The sequence below is a fragment of the Bacillus rossius genome, chromosome 18 (genome assembly GCF_032445375.1).
Source record: "Bacillus rossius redtenbacheri isolate Brsri chromosome 18, Brsri_v3, whole genome shotgun sequence".
NCBI lineage: Eukaryota > Metazoa > Arthropoda > Insecta > Phasmatodea > Bacillidae > Bacillus > Bacillus rossius.
In genome coordinates, this window is record NC_086345.1 from 28,505,857 (window position 1) to 28,527,901 (window position 22,045).

General features: G+C 38.0%; 1 protein-coding gene across 2 annotated transcripts in view; it reads right to left on the reverse strand.

Moving 5' to 3' along the window:
• Nucleotides 1-957: 957 nt before the first annotated feature.
• The window catches only part of LOC134541301 (N-sulphoglucosamine sulphohydrolase), a 31,563-nt gene continuing 10,475 nt past the window's right edge, over nt 958-22,045 (reverse strand). The window contains exons 5-9 of one of the 2 annotated variants that reach the window (XM_063384625.1): nt 21,926-22,045; nt 19,911-20,087; nt 18,314-18,486; nt 9,765-9,911; nt 958-5,005 (exon numbers count right to left, since the gene is read on the reverse strand). In XM_063384625.1, the coding sequence (XP_063240695.1) occupies nt 4,674-5,005; nt 9,765-9,911; nt 18,314-18,486; nt 19,911-20,087; nt 21,926-22,045 (949 nt within the window). In that variant the 3' untranslated portion in view covers nt 958-4,673. The remainder of the gene's footprint in view (nt 5,006-9,764; nt 9,912-18,313; nt 18,487-19,910; nt 20,088-21,925) is intronic. The other variant, XM_063384624.1, reaches the window with a different exon arrangement.

Here is a 22,045-nt window from a genome sequence, read left to right on the forward strand (position 1 = left end):
TAAATGTTAGTAGTACAAATTTTTACCGAACATTTAAGTTGTGGAAGAAAAAGAAATTCACACTCTAAAATACAAATTACTTGACAATACGACTTGAATTTTGTATGGACTTTTTCTGACTTTTCTTCTGGTAAACTGCCTCTTTCTCACGCCTGACAATGAACACAGTAAAAACACTAATGCCAGGTCTAGCGAGTATGCAAAAAAGTTAGTGAACAGCACACGGTGCAATACAAGGTTGTGTGCTTATTACTTGAGGTAAGAAGTCCGTTTTTAATAAAATTTATTTACGAAAATGGGCTGGACCTACAAAGCGTGCAGAAATGAGTGTTAATTTTCTTTTCTGACTCTTCTATGAATCGTTTAGTCTGATGTAACTTTGTACTAGTTTGTGGTAAACAGAACAGTCCTTTGATCACGCTAGCATCCTTGATGGCTGTTACACATTACACGACAAAAGTTTGTCACAAGTCAAAGTGTATGAGGTGTTAACGTTATTGCACAAGAAAGAGGCTCATGTGTACTGGCCTTAAAAAAAAATTGTATAAAACTAGTTTTGAGTTGTTTCTATGTAATATGTTTTGCATAACGTTATCTACCAGTGGTCCCACACCCTTACTATAGACAATTTTTCTGAGATTTCCTTGTCTCCCCATGTCCAACCAAAGATTCCTACCTGTCTCAGTAATCAATTTCGCGATACAACACACATGTACTATAGCACTTACCGACTGAAGGGTCACACCTATAATTTTAGCCATAAAGATCAAAAATTTCAACTGAATGTCTTTCCCTTGAATATGGGTCGCACCGGATATCTGACAAGTGAAATCTTCATTCCGTGTCTCAGCTTATTGGCGGGAAAGGAATACAGCACATGGCTTAACCCTCGGTCCTCTTTTTTTTTTGTCCGATTTCTGTCGCTACTTCATTACCGTAGGAAGGAGCGAGGCAGCATTCTTGCGCTCACTTCTCTCTCCACTGCTACCGCTTTCCCTTCCCACACATAAAATATCCCCACCATGTGTGTGGATCCTTTCCCAGCTATTGTTTTTTTTAACCAGTGCTCCATCCAAATAGAAAAGAAAAAAAGGCAGCAGGTGGACCCTTTTTTTTTGTCAGTTTCTTTCAAAGCACAGGCGATAGCTGCAGTTTTTGTCTTGGAACGTTGCATTGGAAAGCTGGGAGAAATCTCACGCAAAAAAAAAAAAAAAAAAAAAACAATGTTGGTTCACCGTTGCGTGGACACACTTGGGAGATTTCTTACAGCGCCAGTTCGCAGACACATTTTCAGCGAGGGGGAGGGGGGGTCAGAACCGTCAACACCACCACAAGGCCACGAGCACACACAAACACTCCGGCTGGTTTAGTTTTTATATGTTTCCCTCACCTCCAGCCGAATGCCAGCCCAGCGAGTCACGTCTCTCGCTGGCGCCACCAGGCGGGCAAATGTAGCACGGCGGTGCCTTCCATGCACCGCTCAGATGTTTCAACTAAACTATTTTTAATCACTCGGTACATATATATGCATATTAAAAACCAACATAGAAGAGTTATTTACACACATACTCAACACACTGCGATTATAAATATTTTTTTTTATCCAAAGTGTTAAGCCCCTGCCACACAGTTAGCTATGTTCACTACACGAGTAAAATATAGCCAGCTGCGTCTCTGGTGTCACCGGCAACACAGAGCCGTGTTTGCTGTGTTGGCGATCCTGGCGACGTCGCCGGGTGTTTGGTTTCCCGGCTGTTTTTATAAACGTCGCTGACTTTGCGCGCGCGCAGATAATAAAAGAACCAAACATCTGTTTTTCGCGTGGAATTATGGCACGTCTTCAGCGTTTTGCTTTATATGAAGTTATGTTTCTCGCAGTATTTTGCTTCAAGTGAGTCATGTCAACAGAAATGTTCATTGAAGAAGTAAAAAAAAAAAATATCCACGTTTTATGGAATAAATTGACGAAAGAAGAATATAGAAGGCAGGATATGCGGGAAAATGCCAGGGATCTGATTTAATGGAAATGCTTTCAAACTTCGAGTTGTATTTATTCTGAAATAATCCATAAATTAGGCTTCGTCCTCAAAATGCAACTAACTGCTTCATCAGGTTATGAAACTCTTCAAATTATTTTCTTTTTAGAATAAACTTTGTGATCCCATTTCCTTTTTGTGTTTACATTGTGTGAGAACCAGCGCAAAATCATAATTTTCGGAATCATTGCTTGAATTCCGAGGCATGTGTCTCCGATATTGCGAACTAGACTGATCTGTCTGGCCTCCTCGTGCAGCGAACATAGCCTAGCTCTCTGTGTGGCCTCCGCGTAATAAGAGACACACTAAATTTTTTAAAAAACTAAAATCTCGCATAAAATGTGCCACCCGTACGCAGGTTAATGTGGTAAACAAAAAATACTTACGTTAACATGTTTCAACCACACCTAACATTTAAAATTCATATAAAATATTTTTTCCAGCAAAATTCACAGTCTGCACTTTTTATCTTTTCCACCAATGGTACCTGTCTGTAATATAAAACCACTATACCTGATCAACTTTGAAACATGACATCATTGTGACCAGTTGAATCACGCTTCAAAACCATCACACTGTTGAGTCATTTGTGGTTCTTGACATTTGATTAAGGATAACAGACGAGTTTGTAATCAAAATAACAGACTGGTTTTAAGATATCAAAGAAACTCAACTAGTATTAAAACATTACTAATCCAGTTTGGTAATGAACATTTTGTAAATTTTCCTATTGTTTTCCCCATGTTTTGAAAAAACCTATTCTGCTCCCTCAGTTTTCCTGTCTGTGGGAAACCCTGTACTAGATGACGTTGTTTTGTAACAAAGCTTTTTTGAGATTCAAAATGACTGTTTGCTTTCTGTGAACTGGAATGTTAAACTAGTGAGTAAATTGTAATACTCAAAGAGTGAAAAAGTTGATGCTGTTTTAACTTGGGTGAGGTTACATTAAAATATATTAAAAATACAGTATTTTTCTATGCCAAACCCTCGGGGTCTCCAGATTTTCTGGAGAAATATCCGTATGTAACAGATGTAGCTAGCTGAGTGTTGTCTGGTTGTAAGTTACCGTAGCCAAATAAAGTATTTTCATTACATTCCAAATGTTCTAATTAAAGTCCTTCCATTTTACCCTTTCTTCACCGTAGGAGTTTCATCCCGGATAAAACCAACATTTTGATTGGTCGATTCTGCAGGAAAGCTGCACAAAATGTCATTTGACGTTAACATACTAAAATAAAAATTGTTCAGCTCATATTTCAGTTACAAAAAAAGGCTTCAGAAACTTAAATTTAAAAAAAAAAAAAAATGAAGCACTTTAATGCTCACTGGCGATGTGAATTAGTAAAGAGCAAATTCACGAGTTCTCATGTTGCAAATAACTTATAATGCGAAACTTGCACATCAGATTTAATGTAGAATTGTTAAAAAAATAATGCTTGACCATGATGCATGTACAAAAAAGTTTACTATGCACCAGTAATGCAATGAAATAGGCATGCATTATACACAATGGAAATTTTAAAAGATTGAAAATCCAATGCAGGCAGAAACTGCTACGGCCACGAGCCGAAATAATCAAGATGGCGGACCCAAGTGTTACAACACGCACCCGTATACATTAACTTTCGGGAACATTCGAGATGTACCAAGTGTATTGGTGTGCCAAAGTAAATTTTATGGTGGTTAAACTACCCTGGAATACAATTTGCAAAATTGAATAGTCAAACGATAAAATTGTAACTTTAAAAAAAACCCATAATTTATTAGCCAGGAAAACTGTGTCGACGCCAAAGATATTTAACATTTTTTTGGTACAAATGCGGCACTTTCTTTTAAGTATTTTTCGAACTAAAACTTGCATTCCAATAGATAAAATTAACATGAAACATTTTAAAACATATAACACATATAATATATGTATAATTGCTTTTGCTTAAATTACAGAAATCACTACAAACAAACCTTATTCACCATTAAGGATTTAACTGTAAAAATTTCATCACAAAAATATTTTATTTTTCATGGCGTCGAATATACTACGTAGGCTAACAATTTTTTGCGTCTCTAAAGTATGACAAAAGCTGTTGTATCTCTACATTTCAATGTTAACTATGGGTTGTAACAACATGATTCTCATGATATTTTTAATTTGGTATTATTTCTTTTTATGGCTACGAATTATATAGTTGTAATATAATAAAGTTTTATTTTTTTTAACTCCTATGTGCAGCGTAAATTCTGCAATGTTCACAAAATCAATAAATGCGGATGAATCACGCTTGTCTGCCATATTTTTGAGATTTCCGAGTTTTCCACAGATGGCAGCACTGTGCTTACATATTTGTGTTCCAGTCGACGTGCGTTCCACTCACGAAATGACTCCTACCAAATGCTGTATGCCGAGAGCGCTAAAGTGTTAAAGTGTAAAAAAAATCCAGGGTTAACCTGTGAATTATTTTAAACTTTGAAAGAACTTCTTAAAACAAAAGTTACTTTCCAGAAAACACATATTAAGAAAAATTAGCTAAAAATATGTTGGAAATCAGAAATAAACAGCATCCGTAGCAAGATGCTAATTTTTCTGGGCCCTACTGACGTATTTGTATTGTTCCTGGTAGTTTTGACGATGCTTGCGCATTACGTATCGGTCAAAAAAGGTCGAGTGAGTATCAACTGGACAAGTAGGTAAGCGTTGTATTCATGAATAAATACAGTTGATGAAAAAAATGAAAGAGTGACACAAATTTTTTCCTGTTTCAAAAACGAAGTCGGCACGAAAACGAAACCAGGGGATCTGGTCAGTGCTCGGCAGGGGGCGGCCGGCCTCACAGGTTGTCGAGGGGCAGGCACTGGGGGTGCTTCGCGTAGGCCCCGGTGGACTCCAGCACGCCCCCCGGCGCACAGAGCCACGGGTCCGCCGTCGCCTGCTGCCAGCCGTGAAGCTGTGCCTTCAGTTGGGACAGCACGGCCTGCGCAACGCACGCACGAACCTCACGCACGCCACCTCTGGCCAGCTCAAACACAGGCGACGAGCGGAACATTATCGCACCCCGAGTACAAGACTATATCGCAACTCAGATGCCATAGTCTTGCACATATTCTTATACAGTAAAACCCTGTTATAATGTTTTTCAAGGGAGCACAAGAAAAAAAAAAAAAACCCATTATAAGCAGGAAAACGTTATAAGCAGGAAATCTCAATTTAGCACTTAACAATGTTCGAGCTTTGTACCAATGGACTCGCCAAGCTATGTAAACCACTTTAATGTTAAAACCAAAGATAGTATACTTGATACATGAATTTTCTGAAACAAGCCAACAATTTTTATACTTCGTCTTGTTCCCTGGTTAAATTTTGTTTGTCTTTAAAGATACACTGCCACTTTTTTTGTAAAATTGTCTCACGATTCATGATGACAACATTAAGAGAAGAGTTGACTAAGGGTGCCAACTGACACGTAACTATGAACATTGTGTACATTCATTATATTGCATAAAATTGTATTTTAACAAACTTCATGTATTGTATGGCAGTGATTGTAAACATAAACATACATAAAGGAAACTTTTTATCGTATGTGTTGGAATAATTTGGTTTTAAAACATTTTTTCCCCATTTATTGAATGTTAGAAAGCAAACATTATAAGCAGGAAATTACACTATTTATGAACGTCATATGCAGGGAATAAATACATTGTCCTTATGGGGGAAATATTGGGACTTTAAAAATATGACATTATAAGCAGGAAAACATTATATGCAGGAACATTATAACAGGGTTCTACTGTATAATGTTTTCCAGAGTGCAACACTACATTATTCGCCACAAGTCCCGCAAAAGTAAATATGTATAGTATTGACTTATTGAGATAGTCTTGCAGTGCCTAGATAATGATATTTTCCTGCCTATGGTAAACTCATAAACTCAATTCTTTTGAGTTACGATAGTCTTGTTCTCAGGGTGCGATTTATTTATTTATTTATTTATTTATTTATTTATTTATTTATCAATTCGTTACATGCCCATTGACGGCATAAGGCCACGGGCGGTAGGCACGATAACGGTAGCCTACAACTCACGTGGTTTCGGTTCCCTACCACGTTCGTGCAACTTCGGATTTCTCCCGAAAAATTGAAATTAAAAAAAAATTGAAGGGTTAGGTTAGGTCAGGTCAGTCACAACATGCTTATTTTTATCGGAAACTTCTGATTTAGCGGCTGAAGTGGCGTTAATACCAAAACGCAAAACTTCGGAAATCTTCGGAAATTCTTGCAGGGAACCGAAACTACGTGAGTTATAGGCTTCCCACACGATAAACAAAAAAAAAAGTTACATAGACAAAACAAACACATGAAACAAAATGAACAACATTGAGGACAATACCATAATAGAACATACACAAGACAACACAGCAGGCAACTGACAGATAAACAAGAACAAGTTTCATAATTATATACGGTAACAACAATAAAGATAATCAAGAACCGGTTTATAAAAAAATTAAATATGGTAGCATCATTAACATTTAACATGCAGGTTAGAAGCAGGTTACGAAAAATTTTATACACTTTTTTTATTCATGTAAAAATTCCGATATCTTTCGCACAAACAGAATGAATATTAATTAAATGTACGTTAAAAAAAAGATAAAACCCGGAACCATTGCCCGACCACTGCCTGATGCTCGGACAATGATTACAGCCTTCCTTCCCTTTGTGCATGCAGTGTTCTGGGCTCGCTGACGTAATTCTCAGCCAATCACGGCGCATGGCAACAGAAGCTTCCACGAAATGCTTACTTCTGTTCCCACGACGCAGCAATTTTCTCTCTTTCGCACACTCCCGTGACCGTGAATCACACGCCTAGCGTGTGAAACAAAGCCTCGGTCGTGGGAAAAAAATGAAGGAGAATCATGTCAGCACCCCTTCCCACACAAAGAAGCCAGCAAAAAAAAAAAAATACTAGAAAAATAAACTTATGAATTTTAAAAATAAAAACAATGAACCCAGTGAATTTACGTTCACAATAACTTCTAAAAAAAAAATTATACATCTAATCCAAAATATGGAAAAAAAAATTTATAACAAATATTTATTACTGGATGGCATGGGGAAGGCTGTAATCTGGGTTGTTACAAGCTGGCTTGTACTCACACCTCACTCAGCCCACAAGGGGGAGGAAACTTTGTTTAATTACTCTTATTTAAGACTAGTTAAGACAGAACGTAGGCTAGTAAGAGAATATTCATTCTAATTCAGTCCACGGGGACTCACGTGACTTTGTGGTGTTCGCATGACCGCGATAAATATTATTGTGTAAGATTTAGCCACATTCTAGTGGAGAAACATGTTTTACTTAATCTAACCCAGTTTTCTCACAATTTTACACGGTTTCTTTCGGGAGAAAAAAAAAATTAAACACTGACAGCATTCTCCGTTTGTAAATATGCCCGCTGAAAAAAATTTCAGGACTTTTTTTCAAGATCCCCCTTCACATAACATTTTTTTTTATACAAATTTTAAAATATCACATGGCCATGTTTTGATTTTAAAAAAATGGGTAGCATGTACTTATGTACACATTACTAGGCATGATTAAAAACTAACATTTATTTTGCAAATAAATAATTGACAGAAATTATAAATTCAGTTGGTAAACTTTACATTATTTATTTAACTAACGACCCACACCGGCTTCCCACGGGTGCAATATACTAATAAATTAAATGAGACAAATATTTATGGGAAAAAAAAGAATAGTGTTTAATTATTTATTTATTTAAATGGTTATAAGTACCTACGTCACAAATGAAAATCTTCTCTTTTCTAGTCTCTATATAGTATAAAACAAAGTCGCTGTCTTTTTCTTTCTGTTTCTCTTCTTACTTCTTCTAAACCATCATATATTTTATAGTTACCTACTGCCAGTTATAGAATGTCTTTATATAAAAGATAACAGCTGATTTCTCGTTACACAATACAAATAAAATTAAAACCGTATCAAAATCAGTTGCGTGGTTTAGAAGTAAGCGGAGAAACAGACAGCGACTTTGTTTTATATTATTTAGAGATTTAGTAAAGTAATCAAGATAAAGTTTAATTAATAATGAAAATAAATATACTGAATGTTAATTGTAATTTATTGATTTTAATTATTTTTAAAATAATGTTTTACTTTATAATGCAAATAAATGATACATTTGGGAACATACCTGTCTTATAATAAAAAAAAAATACTTGAAGAACACAATACCCATCACTAATATTCACAATAAATAAATGTTTTTGATGATATGGACCAGTATTCAATATCATTCACTAAAGTACAAGATTTAATAAAGCACATATATAATTTTTATTTGTATGTAGCATTTTTTTTTTTTTTTTAATACTATGAAAATTTCTTTCCATTGTGTGCGCACATCATAAAAAATTCACTCGTCATTTTTTTCATAATGCGCCTAAAGAAGTGTAACTTCAATAAATATAACACAGAATAGATATACATAACAGGTACCCGATCATTTATATTTCAAGGGCAACTCTAAAACTAAGCGTGCAGAAAAAAACTGACGGTGCCGGAAGCCATGAAACTTAAATTTTTTAGCAGCTTTTATCCAACTGACATTTATATAATTTAAGCCCTCGCTTAATTTTATAGTCGCCCTTTAAATATAAACAGTTGGGTACAAGTCGACTTAAATAATCTGGGAACCATCTATCTGAAAAGGTTTTAGCTTTCCAAAATAAAAATCTGCAAGTTACTATGCCTGTTAAATCTTATTTTGTGTTATGTTTATTGAAGTTGTACTAGTTTAGGCGCGTCATGGAAAAAAAGTGAGTGAATTGTCGATGCGCAATACGTCGTTGCCTCAACATTGTTGGTATTACCTCCTGGGGTCCCGCCGGGTGCCGTCGTCTCGGCAAACCCAAAAAATTTGTTGTCTGTAAAGTCGGTTTACGGACGATAGTTTAACGTGACGTCATAACAAAACATTGATGAAATGATTGCACACTTTTAAGAATAAAATGGAATCATTTTTATTGAATTATCACTTTTGTATGGATACAAAGGAGTGAAATGAAATCTAAAATTTAATTGATAAATTTACTTTTATGTATTTGCACGCATTAATTCAAGAATGTTTATTACTTTAACGGAGAGATTATTTTAACTATAACTTTTATACATGTTTGCTATTTAACTTCTTACAATCTGTGTTATTCTGTTGAGGATAGGACGATGATAGGAAAAGTAGGAAACGAATGGGAGTGTTTCAAGTTTAATGTGCCTTGAAAAAAGTCAAATCAATGGTTGTTCCAATCGAGTGGAAGAGAGATAGATGCGGCGCAAGCGTTCAATGAGCGTAACGGGACACAGCGTAACGGGACAATGTGCGTTACGGGACACTTTTTCGTGCGTGCAGCTGGCCTTCATCGATTTATTAGACATTGTCTAGTCAAAAAAAAAGCGTCTATTTGGGCGTTGCTGCCGTATTCGAAACCTCGGGTCCGCGGCTGTATTGACAGTTATCGTTCCTAACCTTCCTTTCCGCAACGGAGGCCGGCCTCGCGACGGTGCTCCGACACAATGTTCTGTATGCGTGTCATAACTGCGCACACCAGGATGAAAAAAAAAAAGGCTACATATATATATATGTGTGTGTGTGTGCTCTCACTAGTCACAGTCGAGTGACTGACGCCGAACGCGGGCGCCGGTGGGCTACCTGGTGGTCCGGGGATCCGGCCAGGTTCCGCAGCTCGTCCCCGTCGCTCTTCAGGTGGTAGAGCTCCCACTCGGGGCGGTGGTAGTAGTCCCGCAGCGTCTTGTACCAGCCCAGCGGCCGGCCGGCCCGCGTGCCGTTCAGCAGGTCCTGCCGGCACGACACACCCCTCATGCCCGCGTCGCGCCCGGGGGAACCAACCGCCCGTCCGAACCAACAGGCTATGCCAACACTTTGTGGTGTCACGAAGAAGAAAATTTTGTCATTAAATATCAAGAGAACGCCGCAACCAACAGGCAGAGCCAACACTTTATGGTGTCACGAAAAAGAAAATTTTGTCATTAAATATCAAGAGAACGCCGCAACCAACAGGCAGAGCCAACACTTTATGGTGTCATGAAGAAGAAAATTTTTGTCATTAAATATCAAGAGAACGCCCAACCAACAGGCAGAGCCAACACTTTATGGTGTCATGAAGAAGAAAATTTTTGTCATTAAATATCAAGAGAACGCCGCAACCAACAGGCAGAGCCAACACTTTATGGTGTCATGAAGAAGAAAATTTTTGTCATTAAATATCAAGAGAACGCCCAACCAACAGGCAGAGCCAACACTTTATGGTGTCATGAAGAAGAAAATTTTTGTCATTAAATATCAAGAGAACGCCCAACCAACAGGCAGAGCCAACACTTTATGGTGTCATGAAGAAGAAAATTTTTGTCATTAAATATCAAGAGAACGCCCAACCAACAGGCAGAGCCAACACTTTATGGTGTCATGAAGAAGAAAATTTTTGTCATTAAATATCAAGAGAACGCCCAACCAACAGGCAGAGCCAACACTTTATGGTGTCATGAAGAAGAAAATTTTTGTCATTAAATATCAAGAGAACGCCCAACCAACAGGCAGAGCCAACACTTTATGGTGTCATGAAGAAGAAAATTTTTGTCATTAAATATCAAGAGAACGCCGCAGCCAACAGGCAGAGCCAACACTTTATGGTGTCATGAAGAAGAAAATTTTTGTCATTAAATATCAAGAGAACGCCCAACCAACAGGCAGAGGCAACACTTTATGGTGTCATGAAGAAGAAAATTTTTGTCATTAAATATCAAGAGAACGCCGCAGCCAACAGGCAGAGCCAACACTTTATGGTGTCATGAAGAAGAAAATTTTTGTCATTAAATATCAAGAGAACGCCCAACCAACAGGCAGAGCCAACACTTTATGGTGTCACGAAGAAGAAATTTTTGTCATTAAATATCAAGAGAACGCCGCAGCCAACAGGCAGAGCCAACACTTTATGGTGTCATGAAGAAGAAAATTTTTGTCATTAAATATCAAGAGAACGCCCAACCAACAGGCAGAGCCAACACTTTATGGTGTCATGAAGAAGAAAATTTTTGTCATTAAATATCAAGAGAACGCCCAACCAACAGGCAGAGCCAACACTTTATGGTGTCATGAAGAAGAAAATTTTTGTCATTAAATATCAAGAGAACGCCGCAGCCAACAGGCAGAGCCAACACTTTATGGTGTCATGAAGAAGAAAATTTTTGTCATTAAATATCAAGAGAACGCCCAACCAACAGGCAGAGCCAACACTTTATGGTGTCATGAAGAAGAAAATTTTTGTCATTAAATATCAAGAGAACGCCCAACCAACAGGCAGAGCCAACACTTGATGGTGTCATGAAGAAGAAAATTTTTGTCATTAAATATCAAGAGAACGCCGCAGCCAACAGGCAGAGCCAACACTTTATGGTGTCATGAAGAAGAAAATTTTTGTCATTAAATATCAAGAGAACGCCCAACCAACAGGCAGAGCCAACACTTTATGGTGTCATGAAGAAGAAAATTTTTGTCATTAAATATCAAGAGAACGCCGCAGCCAACAGGCAGAGCCAACACTTTATGGTGTCATGAAGAAGAAAATTGTTGTCATTAAATATCAAGAGAACGCCCAACCAACAGGCAGAGCCAAAACTTTATGGTGTCATGAAGAAGAAAATTTTTGTCATTAAATATCAAGAGAACGCCCAACCAACAGGCAGAGCCAACACTTTATGGTGTCATGAAGAAGAAAATTTTTGTCATTAAATATCAAGAGAACGCCCAACCAACAGGCAGAGCCAACACTTTATGGTGTCATGAAGAAGAAAATTTTTGTCATTAAATATCAAGAGAATGCCGCAGCCAACAGGCAGAGCCAACACTTTATGGTGTCATGAAGAAGAAAATTTTTGTCATTAAATATCAAGAGAACGCCCAACCAACAGGCAGAGCCAACACTTTATGGTGTCACGAAGAAGAAATTTTTGTCATTAAATATCAAGAGAACGCCGCAGCCAACAGGCAGAGCCAACACTTTATGGTGTCATGAAGAAGAAAATTTTTGTCATTAAATATCAAGAGAATGCCCAACCAACAGGCAGAGCCAACACTTTATGGTGTCACGAAGAAGAAATTTTTGTCATTAAATATCAAGAGAACGCCGCAGCCAACAGGCAGAGCCAACACTTGATGGTGTCATGAAGAAGAAAATTTTTGTCATTAAATATCAAGAGAACGCCCAACCAACAGGCAGAGCCAACACTTTATGGTGTCATGAAGAAGAAAATTTTTGTCATTAAATATCAAGAGAACGCCGCAGCCAACAGGCAGAGCCAACACTTTATGGTGTCATGAAGAAGAAAATTTTTGTCATTAAATATCAAGAGAACGCCCAACCAACAGGCAGAGCCAACACTTTATGGTGTCACGAAGAAGAAATTTTTGTCATTAAATATCAAGAGAATGCCGCAGCCAACAGGCAGAGCCAACACTTTATGGTGTCATGAAGAAGAAAATTTTTGTCATTAAATATCAAGAGAACGCCGCAACCAACAGGCAGAGCCAACACTTTATGGTGTCATGAAGAAGAAAATTTTTGTCATTAAATATCAAGAGAACGCCCAACCAACAGGCAGAGCCAACACTTTATGGTGTCATGAAGAAGAAAATTTTTGTCATTAAATATCAAGAGAACGCCCAACCAACAGGCAGAGCCAACACTTTATGGTGTCATGAAGAAGAAAATTTTTGTCATTAAATATCAAGAGAACACCCAACCAACAGGCAGAGCCAACACTTTATGGTGTCATGAAGAAGAAAATTTTTGTCATTAAATATCAAGAGAACGCCCAACCAACAGGCAGAGCCAACACTTTATGGTGTCATGAAGAAGAAAATTTTTGTCATTAAATATCAAGAGAACGCCCAACCAACAGGCAGAGCCAACACTTTATGGTGTCATGAAGAAGAAAATTTTTGTCATTAAATATCAAGAGAACGCCGCAGCCAACAGGCAGAGCCAACACTTTATGGTGTCATGAAGAAGAAAATTTTTGTCATTAAATATCAAGAGAACGCCCAACCAACAGGCAGAGCCAACACTTTATGGTGTCATGAAGAAGAAAATTTTTGTCATTAAATATCAAGAGAACGCCCAACCAACAGGCAGAGCCAACACTTTATGGTGTCATGAAGAAGAAAATTTTTGTCATTAAATATCAAGAGAACGCCGCAGCCAACAGGCAGAGCCAACACTTTATGGTGTCATGAAGAAGAAAATTTTTGTCATTAAATATCAAGAGAATGCCCAACCAACAGGCAGAGCCAACACTTTATGGTGTCATGAAGAAGAAAATTTTTGTCATTAAATATCAAGAGAACGCCGCAGCCAACAGGCAGAGCCAACACTTTATGGTGTCATGAAGAAGAAAATTTTTGTCATTAAATATCAAGAGAACGAACCAACAGGCAGAGCCAACACTTTATGGTGTCACGAAGAAGAAATTTTTGTCATTAAATATCAAGAGAACGCCGCAGCCAACAGGCAGAGCCAACACTTGATGGTGTCATGAAGAAGAAAATTTTTGTCATTAAATATCAAGAGAACGCCCAACCAACAGGCAGAGCCAACACTTTATGGTGTCATGAAGAAGAAAATTTTTGTCATTAAATATCAAGAGAACGCCCAACCAACAGGCAGAGCCAACACTTTATGGTGTCATGAAGAAGAAAATTTTTGTCATTAAATATCAAGAGAACACCCAACCAACAGGCAGAGCCAACACTTGATGGTGTCATGAAGAAGAAAATTTTTGTCATTAAATATCAAGAGAACGCCCAACCAACAGGCAGAGCCAACACTTTATGGTGTCATGAAGAAGAAAATTTTTGTCATTAAATATCAAGAGAACGCCCAACCAACAGGCAGAGCCAACACTTTATGGTGTCATGAAGAAGAAAATTTTTGTCATTAAATATCAAGAGAACACCCAACCAACAGGCAGAGCCAACACTTGATGGTGTCATGAAGAAGAAAATTTTTGTCATTAAATATCAAGAGAACGCCCAACCAACAGGCAGAGCCAACACTTGATGGTGTCATGAAGAAGAAAATTTTTGTCATTAAATATCAAGAGAACGCCCAACCAACATGCAGAGCCAACACTTGATGATGTCATGAAGAAGAAAATTTTGTCATTAAATATCAAGAGAATGCCCAACCAACAGGCAGAGCCAACACTTGATGGTGTCATGAAGAAGAAAATTTTGTCATTAAATATCAAGAGAATGCCCAACCAACAGGCAGAGCCAACACTTGATGGTGTCATGAAGAAGAAAATTTTGTCATTAAATATCAAGAGAATGCCGCAACCAACAGGCAGAGCCAACACTTGATGGTGTCATGAAGAAGAAAATTTTGTCATTAAATATCAAGAGAACGCCGCAACCAACAGGCAGAGCCAACACTTTATGGTGTCATGGAGAAGAAAATTTTGTCATTAAATATCAAGAGAACGCCGCAACCAACAGGCAGAGCCAACACTTTATGGTGTCATGAAGAAGAAAATTTTTGTCATTAAATATCAAGAGAACGCCGCAACCAACAGGCAGAGCCAACACTTTATGGTGTCATGAAGAAGAAAATTTTTGTCATTAAATATCAAGAGAACGCCCAACCAACAGGCAGAGCCAACACTTGATGGTGTCATGAAGAAGAAAATTTTGTCATTAAATATCAAGAGAATGCCGCAACCAACAGGCAGAGCCAACACTTGATGGTGTCATGAAGAAGAAAATTTTGTCATTAAATATCAAGAGAACGCCGCAACCAACAGGCAGAGCCAACACTTGATGGTGTCATGAAGAAGAAAATTTTGTCATTAAATATCAAGAGAACGCCGCAACCAACAGGCAGAGCCAACACTTTATGGTGTCATGGAGAAGAAAATTTTGTCATTAAATATCAAGAGAACGCCGCAACCAACAGGCAGAGCCAACACTTTATGGTGTCATGAAGAAGAAAATTTTTGTCATTAAATATCAAGAGAACGCCGCAACCAACAGGCAGAGCCAACACTTTATGGTGTCATGAAGAAGAAAATTTTTGTCATTAAATATCAAGAGAACGCCCAACCAACAGGCAGAGCCAACACTTTATGGTGTCACGAAGAAGAAATTTTTGTCATTAAATATCAAGAGAACGCCGCAGCCAACAGGCAGAGCCAACACTTTATGGTGTCATGAAGAAGAAAATTTTTGTCATTAAATATTAAGAGAACGCCCAACCAACAGGCAGAGCCAACACTTGATGGTGTCATGAAGAAGAAAATTTTTGTCATTAAATATCAAGAGAATTCCCAACCAACAGGCCGAGCCAACACTTGATGGTGTCATGAAGAAGAAAATTTTTGTCATTAAATATCAAGAGAACGCCCAACCAACAGGCAGAGCCAACACTTGATGGTGTCATGAAGAAGAAAATTTTTGTCATTAAATATCAAGAGAACGCCCAACCAACAGGCAGAGCCAACACTTGATGGTGTCATGAAGAAGAAAATTTTTGTCATTAAATATCAAGAGAACGCCCAACCAACAGGCAGAGCCAACACTTTATGGTGTCATGAAGAAGAAAATTTTTGTCATTAAATATCAAGAGAACGCCCAACCAACAGGCAGAGCCAACACTTTATGGTGTCATGAAGAAGAAAATTTTGTCATAGAATATAATGTATTTAGTCTTTTTCGTCCATTAATAATTAAAACGCATGTAATAATAAGTGCCCAGTCGAGTACAATTACACAGATCAACTGCTTCAACAATTCGTGTTAAAGACACTTTCAAATGTGTACATGTTTACATATTGTAAACAGTTAATACTACTATAAAAGTTTCCCTTTGGCTTTGTGAACTCTGGTTCGTGCCATCCGCCACAGATGGCAACACCGTTGTTACACATTTCAGTTTCATTCAAGAAATTACTTCCGCCAAATGCTGTATGCCGAGAGCTGAGATGTTACACATCGAAATTATTACAAAGAATTACCCTGTTTTATGTTTTATCGCATGATCGTTGCACTGATATTTAAGGGCGCAAAATTTTGGATAAAATAAACCTCTCGCGTAAACGTCACGCTCTCTGTCGAGTGCCGAGTTGACTACATTTGACTGCCCGCACTCTTTCGGGGTAAGTGTGTGTTATGACGATAGTTACGGATTCAAGTGGCTGGAGTTCGGGTCGCAGATGTTTTTTCTTCTATTTTTAAAGTCGAGGAAAGGCTTTTTGTTGGATGACTTATTAATTTGAATTGTTTGGCGTGCTCTTGTTTAGTCCACGTTTTTTTTTATTAAATAAACGTACTTTCCATGAATGGGTTTTGTTATTACGAATAACTTTTCCTAACAAAAATTTTTTTTTTCCCACATAAACGTCGCACCCCTACTTTTCAAACTTGATTTTAGTACAAAATGTACGACGATTATGCGAGAAAACACGGTAAACGTACTTTCCATGAATGGGTTTTGCTATTATTATAAACAATTTTAACAAACAAAATTTTCTTTTCTTCCCGCATGAACGTCGCACAGATACTTTTTTAAACTTAATTGCAGTATAAGATGTGCGACGATTATGCTAGAAAACATGGCAAACGTACTTTCCATGAATGGGTTTTGCTATTATGAATAATTTTAACAAATAAATTTTTTTTTCCACATAAACGTCGCACCCCTACTTTTCAAACTTGATTTTAGTACAAAATGTGCGACGATTATGCGAGAAAACACGGTAAACGTACTTTCCATGAATGGGTTTTGCTATTATTATAAACAATTTTAACAAAAAATTTTTTTTTTCTTCCCGCATGAACGTCGCACAGATACTTTTTTAAACTTGATTGCAGTATAAGATGTGCGACGATTATGCTAGAAAACACGGTAAACATACTTTCCATGAATGGGTTTTGCTATTATGAATAATTTTAACAAATAAAATTTTTTTTTCCCGCATGAACGTCGCACCCCTACTTTTCAAACTTGATTTTAGTACAAAATGTGCTAAGATTATGCGAGAAAACACGGTAAACATACTTTCCATGAATGGGTTTTGCTATTATGAATAATTTTAACCAAAAAAAAATAAATATTTTTTTTCGCATAAACGTCGCACGCTTACAAAAATCTTTTTTCTTCCCGCATCAACGTCACACCCCTACTTTTTGAAACTTGAATGCAGTATAAGATGTGCGACGATTATGCTAGAAAACACGGTAAACGTACTTTCCATGAATGGGTTTTGCTATTATGAATAATTTTAACAAACAAAAAAATTGTTTTTTCTTCCCGCATGAACGTCGCACAGATACTTTTTTAAACTTGATTGCAGTATAAGATGTGCGACGATTATGCTAGAAAACACGGTAAACATACTTTCCATGAATGGGTTTTGCTATTATGAATAATTTTAACAAATAAAATTTTTTTTTTTCCCGCATGAACGTCGCACCCCTACTTTTCAAACTTGATTTTAGTACAAAATGTGCTAAGATTATGCGAGAAAACACGGTAAACATACTTTCCATGAATGGGTTTTGCTATTATGAATAATTTTAACCAAAAAAAAATAAATATTTTTTTTCGCATAAACGTCGCACGCTTACAAAAATCTTTTTTCTTCCCGCATCAACGTCACACCCCTACTTTTTGAAACTTGAATGCAGTATAAGATGTGCGACGATTATGCTAGAAAACACGGTAAACATACTTTCCATGAATGGGTTTTGCTATTATGAATAATTTTAACAAACAAAAAAATTGTTTTTATCCCGCATGAACGTCACACCCCTACTTTTCAAACTTGATTTTAGTACAAAATGTGCGACGATTATGCGAGAAAACACAGTAAACTTACTTTCCATGAATGGGTTTTGCTACTATTACAAATAATTTTAACAAACAAACATTTTTTTTTCCGCAGAACGTACCACCCCTACTTTTCAAACTCGATTTTAGTACAAAATGTGTGATGATTATGCGAGAAAACACGGTAAACGTACTTTCCATGAATGGGTCTTGCGATCATGAACAACTTTACAGAACAAACAAAAATATTTTTTTCCGCATAAACATCGCACCCCTACTTTTTGAAACTCGACTGCAGTACAACATGTGCGACGACGGTGCGACGAAGCACGAATGGAACGAGGAGACGCGGGCGTATCACCTGGAAGGCGGCGGACACGTACAGGTCCTGGTCCACGGGGAAGGGCATCAGGTAGTTGAGGTTGTGCACGAGCTTCCACAGCTTGGTGCGCACCGCCCGCATGGGGTAGTACATGGTGACCTCGTGGTGGCTGTGGCTGGCGAACACGGCCCGCGCGTCCCCGGGCGGCGGCTCTGCGCGGGGCACAGACACAGCTCAGCACCCGGAACTCACCTAGATCGCCCCGTTTCGTGCACTAACATATTGAATTAATTTCATAACTCTTTAGGTAAGGCTTAATTTTAAAACATGAAACATACTGAACGAGGTAAAAATAAAAATTGTTTATATGTATATATATATGTGTGTGTGTGTGTATTTGTGTGTATGTGTTGTGCCCACCGCTGAAGCCCTCAGCTGTTGGTGGGCATTTAACAAATAAAATATATAAATTAAATTTGTTATAATGTTATATGAAATGTAATCCACAAAAAACATTTTATTTTCTAAACGGCAACATTTCTTTGAATCTTCAGTATGCGAGAAGTACAGATATTCGTTTACTTGAATGATTCCCTACCAGCTCAGGACAGCTCTCGCCACATCCTCCCAGGGGACAGGCGCACGCAAGAGTGACTTAAGTCCAGGCAGGCAGGCTCCAAGCCTTCTGCGAATACTGTTCTTTTCGTTTTAAATCAAAATATCACAATATTCTCCACGAGTATCAAATATTTTTTCGAAACTAATTTTAACATTTAGTGAAATTATTATTATTTTTTTTACAAACTTCACACGAGTCCAAGAAAACTTGATTCAAAACATAGCAAAATAATAAAAAAAGATAGTAATTTACACGGAACCATTAGAAAAAAAAGTCTAAAATAAAGGAACTATATATGTGTAATATCATTAACAATTTTCAATCATAATCACCGATTATTTGTTAAATATAAAAAAAAAAACGTGACAATAATGTTGCAGATTATATCTAAATTTCTCAAATAAATAATCTTAGCCTCATACATGTAACATTTTTTTCTCCCCAGTTAATTTTTTCTTTCTTTTCGTGAACGAGTCCCACGTGGTGTAGGACTGTCTACTGGTGACGAATAATTAGAGTGGATACTGTAGTATTCAAGGGGCGAGGAGACAAGCAGGGGGCGGATACGCACCCCGGCGGAGTCTTGGCCTCATACACAGAGGTGGATCCAGGATTTTGGTTTTCGGAGGGGCTTGACCCAGCTGAGGCTAGGTTTTTATCAAGGCAAACACTAAAACAATAGTGAACCCAGATGCTTTTGGAGGGGGCTTGAGCCCCTTAGCCCCCCCTCTGGATCCGCTAATGCTCGTACATTGAACTTTTTTTTTTTGCCCCCAATAAATTTTTATTTGTGAACGAGTGCCACGTGGTGTATGACCACCTACTGGTAATGGATAATTAGAAAGAATACTGAAGTATTCAAGGAGCGCGGCGGAGTCTTGGCCTCATACATATAACTTTTTTTTTGCCCCCCAATAAATTTTTATCTGTGAACGAGTCCCACGTGGTGTAGGACCACCTACTGGTAACGAATAATGAGAATGACTGTGTAAGTGCTGGGGGACGCGGGGCACGCACCCCGGCGGAGCAGCGGCAGCAGGGAGCGGCCGGTGAGCGGCGGGCGGGCGGGCGCGGGCACCCCGAACCAGTCCAGCGCGGTGGGCGTCACGTCCAGCAGGCTGGTCATGGCGTAGGTCACCTCCCCGCGGCGCCCGTCGCGCTCGGGAGACGACACCAGCAGCGGGACCGCCATGCCTGTCCAGGGACAGCGTCCGGAACTTTCCACATCGCAGCGTCAGGGACGACGACGGTTGTCGAGTTTCAGCAGGGTACCGCTAACCTGGATACCGCTCGTACAGACATCCCATTAATCCAACAAGTGTTTTGAAAAATACTGCTTACTGTCTTTCACGGCACGCCAAGAGTATAAGGGGGCAGTAGTACCTCGCGCTTCTCTCTCTCTCTCTCTCTTTCTCTATCGGTAAGCACAGTACCCCCACTCTTCTTCTTTCTCTTAGAGCATGCTCATCATTGCCTCATTGGTTAACTATGCAGCGTCGCAGCTCGCGGACACCACCACCAGAGACGACCAAGGTCGTCCAGTTACAGTAGAGCGCCGTTAACCAGGATGCCGCTCGTACGGACATCCCATCAATACAAAAAAGTGTTTAGAAAAATTAATTTTTTTTTTTTTTTTTTTTTGAAATTCAAACCACAAACATTAGTTTTATATCTAAAAAACTTAGGTCCATCCATACACTGGCATTAACACTAAAGTTAATCTGTTGAAAAAATATTTGGTCTTGAATAATAAAACTTAAGATCTTAATGGTTTTGCCCAATGAAGAACATGTAAAACTCGCATTTGTAGGGAGAATTCCATTCGATCCCGACTTTCGGTGATCCGTTCTGGATCCTGTCCCGTTCAGACTGGGTTAACGGGACTCCGCTGTACCAATGGCTAGCAACCTGAAAATTTTGCAGTTGCTATAAAATAAAATAAAAAATAAAATTATATAATAATTTGTGATGCTCTGAAGTTAAAACATGATTTTCTACTTTTTTCTTCTTTTACACAAATTCCAACAAAAATAAGCCCTCATTTCAGGAATGTTACGTGTTCATGACTTCCTCCGCAAAAATTGTGTACAAAAGAACTGACTATAAATTTCATTTTAAAAAAAAGTATTTTATAATATTATTTAAATTTTATAATGTTGTAATATAAGACATTTATGAAATATAATGTGTAAAAGGTTAAGGTTTAATTTATTTTAAGCCTAAACATCATTAAACAAAAATGCACATATATAATAAAATCACCTGACTTTTGGATGAATTTTATATAAAAATCAATCCTTTGAAGAAAGAAAAAGGTGCATGAACTTATGTATGCACGTTAGAAGTTATACTTTCTTGGCTTAGTAAAAAAAAAATAACTTCAATTTTACATCCAAATAATTAATAGAAATAAAATAATAAAAGAACTGGAGTGATATAAATACGGATGGTAAGAAAAAATTCAAACAAAATAAAAATAAAAGAAATACTCAGTTATCGATATTACGTTCACACATGTATAAAATTAATTATTAATTTAGTTAAATTATAAAGGTGTCCGTGAAAGAACACAGGTTTTTTTTTTGGATCAGACAGAGAATAAATTTCTGAGACAGGAAGTCTTTGCCGATTTTTGATCCGATCCACAGGTAATTAGTAATTAATTAAAATATTTAACCAATGATGAGCGCACTCCAAGAGAAAGAAGAAGAGTTGGGGGGGGGGGGGGGGGGGGGAGCGACTGTTTCTTACCGGGAGAGAGAGAGAAAAAGAGAAGCGCGAGGTACTACTGCTCGCTGTCTCTCACGGCGTGACAAGAGTATAAGGGGGCAAGCTCTTGGAGCGTGCTCATCATTGGCTAACTATTATAATTAATTACTAATTGCCTATGGGTCGGATCAAAAATCGGCACAGACTCCCTGCCTCAGAAATTTATCCTCTGTCTGATCCAAAAAGAAAAAAAATGTGCGGTCTTTCAGACAACCTATATAGATAAACTTATGATTAAAAATTCGTATGTGGACATCTCTCACCCGGGTCGTAGAGGTTGGTGCGCCCGCCGGCGAAGGGGATGCCGTTGTCGGACGAGTACATGACCAGCGTGCTGTCCTCGTAGCCGGCGTCCCTCAGCTCCTTCAGCACCAGCCCCACGC